Below are 14,671 nucleotides of genomic sequence, written 5' to 3' on the forward strand. Positions count from 1 at the left end.
CGGTGCGCGCTAGGACGCGGAAGGGGACCCCGGGCGCTCGTCTTCTTCCTCTTCCCCGGCCCGAGGCCGGAGAGATCACTCCCGTGCCGTCGGCTTCTCGTCACTGTGCCCTTCCCCGCACGGTAGTGCCTCCCTCCGTTCTCCCTTCTCGTTCCATCTCCTCCCCTTAGACTCGGGTAGTAGCACGAGTAGCCTCCCCGTAGCTAGTTGCCGCCGCCCCGACTGCTGCCGTCGCTCGTCGCGTGCTCGCCGCCGTCGCCGCCCGAGCTCGGAAGCGCCGCTCGTCGCCGGCCCCGCTCGGCATAGCTCCGCCCAATCCGTCGCTAGCAACGGATTCCCGTAGCCGCGTAGATGCTCTCACCGCCGGGAATCGACCCCTCGTGACCTCGTCGCCGTTTCCCCTTCTCCCGCCGCCGGTTGCCGCCACCGCAATCCGCCGCCGTCGAGCATCCCCCGGGGAATCCGAGCCGTTGGCTCGTCTCCTCTCGTCCTGTGCAACCTCCCGGTGTGCTCGCTTTCGCCTGTATCGCCGTGGTTCGCTCCGCCGCTCGCCGCTGTCGTCCGCCGTCCGTTTCGGCCGGCGTCGTCGTCTACCTCCCGCCGGTCCGCGTGGCAGCCACGTAGGCGCCACGTCGGCGCCACCTCGACCGCGACCGGATCGGCTGACCCGGCCAGCCGCCCCCTCCGTTTCTCTCCCCGTGCGCGCGGTCCACCGCGAGCCGTGAGGCTCTGCGTGGGCCCGTCGCACCACGTCCTCCGCAAACCGCGCGCATGCGCCGCGCCTCCCTCCCCAAACCCTAGCACGCCCGCGTGCACCTCGCTCACGGTGAGCCGAGTCGCTGACAAGCGGGTCCCACCCGAGACCACGCGGAATGGACCCGGCCCACCGGCTCTTTCTCTCCCCTCCCCGCTCGCGCGCGCCATGGGCCGCCTTCTTGGGTCGGCCGGCCCATTAAGCTTGGCCGAGCCGCCCCTTTCTCTCGGGCCGCGCCCTAGCCGCCCGAGGGAAGTCTAATTTCCCTCCCTCCTTCTTTTCCTTTTCTTTTCTTTTTCAAAAAGGATTTAAATAAATCCTTTTCCTTTAGACCAAAAATCCAATAATCTTAGAAATTCAATATCTTCCCAACCGTAAGTCCGTTTGACTCCGTTCAACTTCCAAAATTCCTCAAATCTCGAGATCTATCTAATGGCACGCTTAGAGGTCAATAATAGGGCTTTATTTTCGCCGTTTGTTGAGTTGTCCCGTTTCGCGTGTAGTGTTGGAGCCCGAAGATCCGCAGTGCGAGGATTTCGAGGATCAAGCTCCAGATCTCGAGCAAGGCAAGCCACCTTTGAACATCTTGAGCCTATATTTGAACTTAATTATGTTGCTTGAAAAATATTATGCATAGGTAGGATTGCACTTAACCTGTTTACACCGTCTGCAAGGCAGACCGGTGTGCCTACCTAACTTGTTGCATCTGACCCTTCCATTGTAATTGTTATACCATGTTCCCTTGTAACCACCTAGTTGCGCCTCGGTAATCGTGCACCCTGCACGGGTATCGACGGTCGCCTTCAAACTTGAAATCTGAGAAACAACTTGGGTAAAACTTGGGTTTTACAAAAGACTTGGAAAACCCGACACCTGGGTCGGTGCTTGCGAACTAAATGAATTTCCAAAATCGCGGACCGGGGAACGTGCCGGGAGTACGGTTTCCCGCTCTTGCACTTAAGGACCGTTTCCTTGGAATTTCATCCGAACATAAGACAAGTACGACCACATGGGTGGAATGGGACACCCCTGGCTGAGTAATTAGCTAATCGGGGGAGCCTTGATGCCAAGAGACATGTGGATTCGCCGGGGTGGTGTCGGGGAGGACCCCTGGGCTTCCTGGCACAGTATGGTCTGGGACCTAATCTGGTGTTAGTCTGGGACCCCTCTCGTTGGCATATGGTGAACCTGTGTCGGCTTTCGAAATGCCTTGTCATGAAAGCCTTAAGGTCTCTAGTCGTGGCCGTTCTGCACGGGCTGGATGATCCGGGTTAGTAATGTCGTGTGGGTAAAGTGTAACCCCTCTGCAGAGGTTATTAAACTGTTCGAACAGCCGTGCCCACGGTCATGGGCGGATGTGAGGTGATTCCTAGCGTAGTTTTGTTTGACTACTGCCTTGTGAAATTTTGCTGTTGTAAAATGGGTTTGATGTTTGGGAAATCTGCGGCTGATGGGATAAGCCAGGCCCGGGTGGCCGTTTGAAAGCTGTTGGCCGGGTGCCAATCTTGATCAATTCAAAAGACTGATACATTGCACAAACTCCGACCGGACGAGACGCACTTTCTCATCCGTGTCGTTTGAGAAGCACTCACTTAGTTGTTTCAGGAAAGAGTTCAAATAAAATCAATTGCAAAAACAACAGCCCTTCCTTGAAGCCTGCATTAAACACTTATTTCCCATGGCTTGCTGAGTACTCTCGTACTCACCCTTGCTCCATATAAATAATCCCCCCCCAGTTGCTGAAGAAGATGAAGCGAATCCCGCTGACGAGGAGTTCTTTCAGGAGCAAGCCGGCTACGATGAGTTTTAGGGTTTTGGCCTAGTTCCCAAGTCGCGCCTGTGATGTGTGGTCCAAGTCTTGGCTTCCGCTTCCCTTTTGTAATGCAGTTGTGAGCTCGGGATCTGTCCGCAGCCCAACATGACTGTACTCCTACTCTGTAATAAAGAGACCTCTGTTGCTGTGATATTCTGTCTTCCTGTGATACCAGCACTGTTTTCTGGGGCTGGTATCGGTTAACAGGTTAATTTGGAGCGCCACGGGCTAGTTCCGCTCGGGACTAGATCGGGGCGTGACACCTGTGTTGTATTAGGATGAACTTGTGCGTGAAAATAAACATAAGCTTACCATGTTCAGATGAGCATATGTGCATTGGGAATATATTCTATGCACATAAGTTTTCCGTATATACCAGCTAGCAAATATCACATAAAATTTTAGAAAAAATTAGAGACATATTTTTAATAGTATTACACATACGTGTGAAATCTTATCTTCAATATATTTTAGCTGTAATAAAAAAGACAAATTTTTGACAAATTTTTACCTTTAAAACTGTCTGATTTTCTTACGGTTAAAATACAATAAATTTGAATACGAGACTTTGCATATATATGTAATACTATTACGAGTAAATGTCTAATTTTTTATAGATTTTTTGTGACATTTACTAATTGGTGTGTACGGGAGTGTTGCACATGAAGCTCGTATGTATGTTTCCCTGTGCATTAAAGGGAACGATGGAAGGCATCACCATCGTCATCAACCCCACAAGTGCAACCCCATCCATCCATAAACCACGGCTCCGACAACGAATCACGCGCTCTCCAACTCACACGCGTCCGCATCAACCGAGCAATGAATCACGATCCCTCTCGATCCGGCTTCTTTCAGCGCACGTCCCCGTCACCACAAAGCCCCAAACGGCCAAAACCAGAGTAACAACCCCCAGTAAACTCCGCATCAGAGAAGCACGAGCCCAAGCCCACCGTGCAGAGTCCGCTCCCCGCAGGAGAGGGAAAGAGCGCCCCATGCCTGCGCGTCGCGCGCGTCCCCATCGCGTCCGAGCAACCTCCAGCTGGTCCGACAGCCAACCGAACCCACTCACCCAACCAACCGCAGAGCGAGAGCCCAAACCCCCCCTCCCGCGCGCGGACCCGGCTCCCGCCCATCGCCCTTCAATCTGGCTGGCACCTACTGTGCCACCCCGCGTAGCAGCAGTGGACGCGCACGCTCTCGCGCTCGCAGCATCCCCCACCCGTCAAGTGCATAACTATATAAAGCCGCCGCCCCGGTCCGTTTTCCTTTCCTCCCAAATCAAGACCAAGTCGGATAATTTCAAATCCTTGTCGAGTGAACTGATCCATCGATGGAGTGGGCGTACTACGGCAGTGGGTACTCCTCGTCGGGGACGCCGTCGCCGGTGGGCGGCGACGGGGACGAGGACTCGTACATGACGGTGTCGTCGGCGCCGCCCAAGCGGCGGGCGGGGAGGACCAAGTTCAAGGAGACGAGGCACCCGGTGTACAAGGGCGTGCGCAGCAGGAACCCCGGGAGGTGGGTCTGCGAGGTGCGCGAGCCGCACGGCAAGCAGAGGATCTGGCTCGGCACCTTCGAGACCGCCGAGATGGCGGCGCGCGCGCACGACGTCGCGGCGATGGCGCTGCGCGGCCGCGCCGCCTGCCTCAACTTCGCCGACTCGCCGCGCAGGCTCCGCGTGCCGCCGCTGGGGGCCGGGCACGAGGAGATACGCCGCGCCGCGGTCGAGGCCGCCGAGCTGTTCCGCCCGGCGCCCGGGCAGCACAATGCGGCTGCCGAGGCGGCGGCCGCTGTCGCTGCGCAGGCAACCGCGGCGAGCGCGGAGCTCTTTGCCGACTTCCCTTGCTACCCGATGGACGGACTGGAATTCGAAATGCAGGGGTACCTCGACATGGCACAGGGAATGCTCATCGAGCCGCCGCCATTGGCAGGGCAATCGACGTGGGCCGAGGAGGACTACGACTGCGAGGTCAATCTATGGAGCTACTGATGATCGCCCGTGCACCTGAACCGAACCAGCCCTGATGAGCAGGAGGACTCAATGTACAGCTTATTATGGTATATAATCAAGTACGAACCGTACTTATGGTGTGCCGTTTCCCTGCTATTCTGACGAAAATGGAATGCGATCAGAAGGAGCAGAGGAGTGTCCTTTAGGTTGGTAGAGGGGGCTCCATGCTCGTGCGACACTGGCAATGGGGGCCAAAAATTTTATTGGCGCCAGAAATAGCACTTGCTGCGGATGATCCCTTTAGTTTCTGTAGTAACAAGCCTCACCTCCCAGGCTTGTCTAATAAGCAGCTAAGTTTGCTGCATATTTGACCTTGTACGTGGTTATGACCCTCGAGGGAGCTAATGAAGTGGATATATGGTCGATCAGCTAATTCCATCTGGAATTGTCACGGTACAGGCTACAAATGGTCCCATTTCCAGATAAACGCGGAAGCAGGAAGGGGAGAGGAAAAGATCGCTATCCCAGCATTTGGTTGTGATGTCACTGCTCCAGAATCTTTACTAGTACGACTATGGACCTATGGTGGATTTTGTTGTTTGTCCGATGGTCCTGGAATTTGTTTTGAGCTAATTGTTGAATTTTAAAAAGCAAAGCTACCAGGTTGCATCTAATTATGATTTCGGGAGCACTAGGCATCGTCGTATTGTATCGACTTATCGTTATTGGACCCAGGACTGGTACCTTTTACTGGACAATTTCAGAATTCTACTAAGCGGCGGAGCTTCCGGTATGGTTAGATTTTGTCAGTGAGCATATGTACAATTAACGTCTAATCACTAATGAATATACTAATCACTGTGTTTTTACCGATGCACCTACTATTAAATAGTATCTTTTAGGACACCCACAATGGTTATCTATAGGCTCTCTATAAGATATCTATGTCAGCATATTTTTCTACTTGGAAGATATTACATAAAGAGAGAGAGCAAAGCTATCTACTAACCTGGAGATAGTCTATAGAGAAAAACGAGGCAATATATTAGAGAGCTATAGATACCCCTGTAGACATATTATTGAGGTGGTTTACTATTAATCTAGTCTATTGCTGAGTTGTACATGTTTTATAAAGAGCACCTTACTTTACTATTGTGGATGCTCTTATTAGACATCCTGGCCCGTGTCTGTTTATTGTCATGTAGATACTCTATATTTCAGCAACTAAATGATGGAATTACAATGTAGGAGTAGCATTCAACTAATGTGCACAATACCCTAGATCAGCGCATTGCAAATCTATACAGTTTTGATTAGTAATATGACATTGTTTGTACTGTGTTGTTGCTGCCACACCTTATTTTTTTTCCATCCTCCGCCACTCTATGCTCGTACTACAATATACTCTTCCTTATTTGAATTTGATTGATCACAATCAAAATCAAGCTATCATAGTGACGAGCTCTTGCACTGTTGGGGAAGTTTCTGGACGGCATCCCAGTCCAAGGGTCTGTTTACTTTTATGCCAAAAAAACCTTACCAAATTTTGTCATTACCAAAATTTTGGCATAGTTAACAAAATTTTGGCAGCTTGCTAAAATTTTAGCATGATTTCTTATATAGTTACCAAAATTTGACAGCAAACTAAATGTAGTTATTTTTTTTGACAACTTTACCAAAATTTGGTAAGGTTGAAAATAATATCAAAGTGAACAGGCCCCAAATCCCAGAGACCAGATGCAGAGCAACCACAGCAGAAAAGGACTTCAGCGTGTCGACTCTCCATGTCACTTTAAACTTGAGAAAATAATGATGGAGGGAAAATTGAAACCATGTCATTATAATTTGCAAAATTTGAGATATGGCATCTTGACCCACATGTCATTGACTCATGTGGGTCCTACATGTTATTGAGATACCGATGGTATATCTTAAACTTTACAAAATTATAATGGCATGGTTTCAAATTACCCAACAGTTAATGGCTAAATGCATTTGCCCATGCGTGATCTGTCCATTCACCACCCGTTCTAGAGTATTTTTACTGTTGGATAGATGGACCTTAACCTATTTAAAGTTTAATTTTTTAAAATCATAAAATCTCTTAAGAGAGGGAGACCCCCTATAAGAAATAATACTTTCTTAACCACTTGAGATATGTGTGGTGGAGAAAACAAGAGGAACACGCATGTGCTCGCTCGTTCCGCCAGGCCAAGCGATGCGTATGCGACATGCGCGTGAATATTCTGCCAAAATTGGTTCCCCACCCTTGCGCAGATGTGGCTTCCTTTTGCAGTTTTATTTTGCTGCAAAATTCGGCTTTGTTTTTGGAAACACACTAAATAATCTGTGCGTGGAGTCTGGATAAGTTCCGTGCGACTTATCTGGTTCGGTTACGCAGTGTGGAGATCGTGCGTGGAGCGGCGTGGAGTCCGGATAAGTTATGCATGACTTATCCGGTTCGGTTACGCGACATGAAGATCGTGCAGGCATCCTGATCACATGTACTAATATCTCTATATAAATTGAGCAGCCTCCTTCTCGCAATACACACGAAATCAATTTAGGGTTTGCCTCTTTCTATGTACTACGTCGTCGCTAATAGTCTATTTCGTCTCGCTTGCCAGCGTGCATAAACGTGGCGGTGGCGCTAGGGTTCAGCCTGGTGACGAAAAAACAAGTGGATAAAAAAACTGAATTCTTACCGCGTGCGAAAAAACCGTGACGTAAAAAAAGTGGAATGGAAAAAATTGAAAAACAGCGACAATAAAAAGAGACGGATAGACTAAAATAATACCGGAAGCCTTATTTTTAATTAGGTATAGATATGTGCAATGCTATGTTTTATTTAGACTAAATTAAATCAATATATGTTTATATATTCAACATTTACTTAACTGACTAGCAACACTGAATTGCTAATGAACGAATCCAACCATGTAGATTTGGCCAGTTGCTCCTCCTTTTCGATGAAAAAAATAGAATAATAACAGAACATGCCATTCTCAGCCCCTTGGATATTTTGCCAAAATTAGACCCCTGTCATTTTTTTTCTTGACTGAAAATAAGGACACGATCGATGTGAGCTAATATCAACATGGGAGGTCTAGGAGATATGAAAGGAGAGAAATTAACGTTCGAACACACATAACTTACGACTTTATCTCTTATGGCAAAAATAAAAGAAAATAAAAGAGGAGACCAAAACATAGGCACTGGCAAGAACGAAACATCTTGCATAGATCATACCTTAGTTTCCTTTTTCTTTTCCCCGTAAATTGCTCTCATATAGTTTTTTTTCTCATGCTCTATTCAATAAAATGGGCGCACCTAAGTGCCGATATTCATTAAATACAAAGATAAAAGATTGGTGGGCTAATATTCATAAGTCGAAGAAAAAAAATATCATTAATAGTATATAAGTTAATGCATGACTAGAATATAAATTACGATAAAAAAATCTCATAATTCAACTTAAAATTTAAGTTTAAATATTTGAACTTTAACTGTGGGTTGTAAGCCAACAAACAAACAATTGAAAACTAAGGCTACGCCGCCTGTATTCTGTTATCAACAAATACGTTCGAAAGGGCAACCAATCGATCGCAAATTCGCAAGATAATGTAACATGCTATTGTACACCACCTGCTAGCAAATCTTTGCAACGGACCTTGTCGCCGTCCCGTATTCGGTACGTAGAATAATGATACAAGCTGTACAAAAGCCCAAGCACGCTAACCACAGCAAGCAACCCATACTAAACGCCTAAACCCTGATTGCCCCCGGGAATCCAATAAAGCACTACGGCCGCCTGGCCAATTATGTAATTCTCGCGATCCAGCAGCGCACCGAACCGAGCCAAAACGGCGCCTCGTCGCCGTGTGCGTGTGGCCAACACCCTACACCCCCACAGCGTGCGCGGTGATGCATCCGCACGCCCGCAAACCCCGGCCTGCAGGCTGGAGGACTCCGCGCACGCACGCACCACCGCTTCGTACGTTTCGCTTCGGTCCCCTCCTTGGCGAGATCGCGGATCTCCATGCCCGCGCGGCCGCGCGCGGCTTCACTCGCACGCGACGCGACGCGACCACCCCGCGCGCGGCGCGCCCAAGCGTGGCCGGCCACGGCGCAGGGCGAGTCCACCGGTTTTGAACAAGGCGGTGCCCCCCGATCGCCGCGACGCGCGCTAAAACTATTTGGCCGGCACATGAATCGGCTCTGCCCCCGGCACGCAGCTCCACTCGCGCGCACGGCGCCTTTGCGTCCGATAAGGAGATGGTTGTGCTTTGCCACCGCGAATTCAAATCCGGCTTCCAAGGGGATGATTACTCCGAGCAAACTGATGATTCGTTGTACGACATAAACTAACTATTGGATTTTTCGCGCAATTTTGCACAAAATTAGATTTAAGAATAATTGAATTTGACATACAGTTCTTAGCTCATGTGTTTCATAGATGTAATTGCATTTCATATAAAATAGATTCTAAAGTATCATTGAATTTGATATGTAAATACTATTTTATGTTCTTTACTTGCATTTTGTGTTTTGTCCCCAAATACACGACAGTGTACAATGGACTTCAAAAAGCATGATGGGAAAAACATATACAACTTTTTTACTTATGTTTTTTATACAGTTATATTTTAACTATCTATTTTTTTATCAACATGGTAATTTCTACTATTTGTTCTAAAATATAGCACTTTAACCATTTAGTTTTGTCCTAAAATATATGGATATCCTCCCACTTTTCAATTAATGATAATAACAATAATTTAATTTCTCCACATGCTTTCTCATCTCAACGAATTACAATAATCTTCCATTTATTTTCTTATGTTTTTTTTTTAGTTATGCCATGTAAAACTTCTTATGTTTTCTTGGACATCTCATATTAGTATAGCAGGTCCTTTGTTTGCTACTCCCTCCCCTCCTGACTATCCAAATTAGTATTTAAAATTTGTCAAGAAAAATAACTTCTTTTCCTACTCATCATCCATTTAATTTCGTTACCTATTTTCTCATCTCAGCCAATTACAATCATTTCTTGTTCAACCAACCTATCTTTTTAAGGGCTTACTCACTTTGTTGTTATTTTCAACCCTTCTTAAATTTGATATCACCGACATTTGGCAACGTAACAAGCTAAACATACTATTACCAAAACAATCGAACCAAAATTTTGTGAGTAAAAATTTAGTGAAACTTTCCACTCACGAAATTTCTATTAATATTGGAAATATATTAAACCATATACCACCCAACTTTTACATTACCTCACTAAAATTTGGTATTACGGTAAGTTTTTTTAATGAACAAACCCTTAACCTCTCCATACAAAACTTCGAAAATTGCATTTGGGAAAAAAAGAAGTAGGCCTTGGCCAGTTGCTTTTTGTTCCCATCGTTTCACGCAAGCTATTACTACATGTTTTCTCTTGTTATGCATTTGTATGCTCCAGTACTCAAATTTGGTTTCTAAAATTTGAGAATGTTCAAAACAAACTTAGACTACTACCGACAATAAGAAATGGCAGTATTATACCATGACCGACAGTCAGATGCATTCAGGTATACTAGCCTGCTTAATTTGGACGGTCATTGTCATCCATTGCATACGTGAGCTTTTAAACCCAGTCAAACACGACAAATTGAAATAGGACGTGAAAACGATTACTACAAAGCATCCGATGTGGGCACTGTTTGATCTGCAAACCCTCCCAAATCCTCGCCCTTTCCCATGCTTAATTAACCGCGGCCTGCAATGTCCAGACATCCCTCTCACCCTCTGCGCCTCTGACTCGACTCAGAGTTGCAGCTTCTAGACTAAAAACGCACGTACCACCCCAAGCCAATCCCTTACACTAGTTGTGCACGCGCGGCTCGCGTCTCCTCCTCTGCTTCCCCGGCGCACAAGAGAGTGCAAGACCGCAGCTGCGTCCATGGAGCTGGAGGGGAGGGCAAGGCCGCTGCTGATGCTCAAGGAGTGGCTGGAGCTGGAGTCCAGCGCGGAGCTCTCCCGCGACGGCTTCGGGTGCTACCCGCGGCGGCAGCTCGCCGCGGAGCTCCGGGGAGGAGGAGGAGGGAGCGGCAGGCGGAGGAACGGCGCCGTGATCGAGAGGGTGTCGGCCGCGGTGAGGGCCGCTCTGTTGATCCGGCCGTCGTCGTCAGCGCGGGAGGGAGGAGAGGCCGCGCTGTCCAAGAGCTTCTCGAGGAGGCTGGGGCGCGGGTTCTGGAGGAAGCGGAGAGGGGAGGGGGATGAGGTGAACAGTAGGGTGGATAGCTGCTCTGCGGCTGCCGTTAGCGGAAGGGATGATGGCTCGTCGCCGGCAATGTCGCCTAGGAGGAGGAGCTGGGAGGGTCGCCACGCAGGTGGCGTCGCCGGCCGTCAGAGCCATGAAACTCAGGTGCGCTCTCTGCTCTCTTGGCAATCGATTGCTTCATAAAGGATTGCGCCTTTTCTTTTTGTGCTCTTGATCTTACTCGGTTTTAGGCTTTTAGCTACTTCTCGATTGATCGCAAACTCCATTTTTGTGATTGATAGAAACAGGTTGCGAGTAAAATGGATTGCGAGGCGACGTGCCACTTGGACGAAGAGCTCGAACAGGGGCAGCGGCGGAGCCCAGTTTCTGTCATGGACTTCCTCAGCCAGGATGAAGAAGACGACGACGGTGAGGTCGAAGACGGCAACGGCAACAGCGAGTACGACGACGTAGACGACTCGATCGCGTCGCCAACGTTCCAGCAAAGTATATCCAACATTCGAAGTAAGCCTTTTTTACTGCGGCATTCCATTTGTCTTCAATCTGAAGTGATTTCCGTTGACCCATACACCATGCAATTTGCGAAGCAATCTCTACTTCCTTTTTTTTTAAAAAAAAAGAAAAAGAAAAATACGCATATACTTGCTTCACCCCGTACGAGTGTCTCTCTGTATTGTGCAATAGTAATACTACTGCTTTTTATCGAGCGATCTAAGCCATGCACCTTGTCAGGCGTCAGGCGCAAAGCTGCACACGATTCGTTGGCGTATTAGCCACAGGGTGATAAAATGTTGGTGACACATTGCTATCAAACTTCCTTATCTACGCATTGGGCCTTGCGCATGAGCTACTAACCTTTGGGGTGGTAGTGTATTAGTGGCCTACGAAATGAAGTAGGAAAACGCGACGTTGATAGCCGAACGGTGCGTATAATGCGCAGAGAAATACATGATTGCGTGAGAAAATTGTACAATTAGCGCATTAAATAAGTAATATCTTGGGCAAGTTGACTCTCAGAGGCTTCGGAGTACCAGTATATATACTGTAGTACCACCAGAAGCACAAAGTACAGAGCATGTCGTATTCTAGTGCAATTTGCAAAAGCGTAAATGGAAAAGGATAGGACCGAATAATGGCGTTAACAATTAAACAATAATCTGTGTGGTCAGTGGATGTGAGGTGTACCATCCATTCGGTGCTAAAATTTCTGCTTTAGCTTCGACGCAAAAGTATTAATTTTTAATTCAAAAGTTAGATTGAATTCATATTTAAAGAAGTAGAAGAATAATCTTGACCGTAATATTAAAAAGCTAAAATATTCATATAAAAAAATCTAAATTATAATCTTTCATGGTTACGTGCTTAGATAAGTATACTTTCGAAAATAAAAGCGAAAATATTTTTTTTCCATGATTGAGTACTAGCTAGTTTATGTCACTAATGGGAAGATAAGCAAAAGCTTGGCCTGTTTAAGCATCTCATATATAATTGATTCACCATTTGCATCGACTGCCATTAGTTGACGGCTAAAAACTTTGCTGTACAGGAGTAGGTCAGCAGCTACTGCAGAAAATTCGACAATTCGAGCAGCTAGCTGAGCTTGACGCATCCGATGTGGATGACGCCACCTTGGCCAAGGAGGATGTTGTCTGCCACGTGGCGGATTCCGACTCCATGGAAGATGACACCGAAGAAGCGTTTGTGCAGGACCTGGTCGACCTTCTAGAAGCAAACTCTCCTGGCTCCACCCGCTGCTTCCAGAAGCTTCTAGTAGATTTCTTCTACGACGGGTTGCCACCTTGGCAGGGAGAAAGATTGGACGGTCCAGATAGAGCGAAGTTGCTGCTGGAGATTGCCAAGGCATGGTTGGATGATCAGGATTTCTCGTCGAGGTTTGATGCAAAGGCGGAGGTGGAGGAGATTGAGCGGATCGGGCGGTGGAGATGCTTCAAGGAGGTCGGACAGGAGCTGCTGGCCGTTGATTTGGAGGGCGAAATCTTCTGGTCTTTGGTTGCTGAAATGGTTGGAGAGTTGGGTTGATTGCTCGTACTGCTGGCAATGAGAAAATACGTTAGAGGGAATTATCCATGTTGAGCAGGACTCGGATTCTATGATGCTAGTCCAAGCTCTAAGAGGATCCAACTAGACGCTTACGCCAATGGGAGGTCTCCTCAACGAAATCAAAATGTTCATCGATCTCCATTTTGCTTCTCTCGGTGTGTGTCACTCACTACCCACATGATCGTAACAAACTGGGCCATGAAATTGGTGTTTTGGGATGTAATAGTCCTCTTTCTAGTCTATCCTGGGATTGTCTACCTCCTAGTTCGGAGGACCTGGTTGCTAGCGATTTGGCCTCATCAGTCATCAGTAATATAATGGAATTTTTTCCGCTAAAAAAAAGAGAAAAATACTTCTTTGGAAGAGGTTGAAAGCTGAAATATGCAAGCAGCACGAGATGGAAAGAAAATCTTTGACCTGCAACTCTGATCGATATATAGTATGGCTGATGACATCAAGGCAGAAGTTCATGGGTAATTAATCTTAGAATTGCTAGATGATCATAGATCAAGTTTGGCCGATAGGGCGATTCTGCAATATACAGTAGTACTAGCTTTTATAAGCTTATCCTTGGAAGTTGGAACTGTACATGTGTTACCTCATTGGACATTGGTCCATTGGAAAGCAAAGGCTTTGACACATCCTGTTTTTCTTTTTCTTTTTGAAACTCACATCCTGTTGTATGCCGCCAAAATTTACCTTACAAATTTAAAAAAAAATAAATGATTTGATAATATAAATTTATGAAAATATGTGGTTCTTATTTTTTCCACTTTTACGACAGATATAATATCATTCACGACCAATACTTGCGGTCAATTTTTTTTCTACTTGTTTCGTCATAAAATATACTTCCTCCGTTCCAAAATATAAGCATTTTTAAGCTATGAATCATAGCTAAAAGTTGCTATATTTTAGGACGGATGTAATAACTATTATCTCACTTTACTCTTCAATTTACTAGTTTTGGATCATGTGTAGGGATAAGTTGTTACAAGGCGGCCTGTGCAGTTCCTTTTCATGTACTAACTAACAAAAGGGGTGTAATTTCATTGTACAATTATTTTGCATGAGAATTAGCATTACTACCTATTACACCAGTAGAGTGTAGGTAGTAGAAAATTATTCCATATTCAACACATACCATAGTAAATCAACAGTATTAAAGCGTGCTAAAAATGCATGCCATCTTACCATCTCTGTGTACTTCATAGATTGTCCTAAATAATGGCACATGATCAATGGTATTCAAGAGCTGCTTAAAAACTCTGCATATTTATCGTAAAAAAAAAGGAACTTGCATGTTGAACTTATATAACAACATTGACACTACATGAAAGCAGAAACACCACGGCTCTTGGAGAAAACGTGGAAGTCCTAACCACCATTGCCGCTACATCTAAAACTCACTTGCTCCGAAGAGCATGTGCAATAGTAGGCTATAAGCCAACTATAACTATATATCGAGAAAAAAAAAAGAGAGAGAAGAAAGCGTGGTATAGATTTGTAACCAGACACTATGTATGAATGAGAGGTGGGACCAGATATTAATGGTGTAAGTATATTTTTATAGGTAACTATTGTATAAATGTGCTATTAGATGAGCTATAGATGATTTGGAGCTAACATTTAGCTATACTATTAAACTTGCTCGAAGTGGAGCTAACATGTTGATCTGTTCTCCTCTCCCCCTAGAAGGTCTTGTTATTATACCTATAGATGTCCCCTTGTCCAAATAGTACTAGAGAGACCAATATGGATACAATTCGAATAGTACTTATAGTTTCATATAGAACTCTATTCGTTCTTTCTTATCTGAAACTC

General features: G+C 46.2%; 2 protein-coding genes across 3 annotated transcripts; both read left to right on the plus strand.

Moving 5' to 3' along the window:
* Window positions 1-3,854: 3,854 nt before the first annotated feature.
* LOC127771293 (dehydration-responsive element-binding protein 1E) lies at window positions 3,855-4,966 on the plus strand. The gene has a single exon (XM_052297173.1). It carries the CDS (start codon window positions 3,901-3,903, stop codon window positions 4,558-4,560), a length of 660 nt encoding a protein of 219 aa, XP_052153133.1. The 5' UTR covers window positions 3,855-3,900; the 3' UTR covers window positions 4,561-4,966.
* A 5,354-nt stretch (window positions 4,967-10,320) lies between these two features.
* On the plus strand, window positions 10,321-13,532 carry LOC127771431 (uncharacterized). Of its 2 annotated transcripts, none has more exons than XM_052297344.1 (3): window positions 10,321-10,930; window positions 11,068-11,290; window positions 12,333-13,532. In XM_052297344.1, the coding sequence occupies exons 1-3, from the start codon at window positions 10,466-10,468 to the stop codon at window positions 12,824-12,826; spliced, it is 1,182 nt and encodes a 393-aa protein (XP_052153304.1). In that variant the 5' UTR covers window positions 10,321-10,465; the 3' UTR covers window positions 12,827-13,532. The 2 variants fall into 2 exon arrangements, with proteins under 2 accessions (XP_052153304.1, XP_052153305.1); XM_052297345.1 differs by having other exon boundaries at window positions 11,074-11,290.
* Window positions 13,533-14,671: the final 1,139 nt, after the last annotated feature.

This window comes from Oryza glaberrima, chromosome 4 (genome assembly GCF_000147395.1).
Source record: "Oryza glaberrima chromosome 4, OglaRS2, whole genome shotgun sequence".
NCBI classification, from domain to species: Eukaryota; Viridiplantae; Streptophyta; class Magnoliopsida; order Poales; family Poaceae; genus Oryza; species Oryza glaberrima.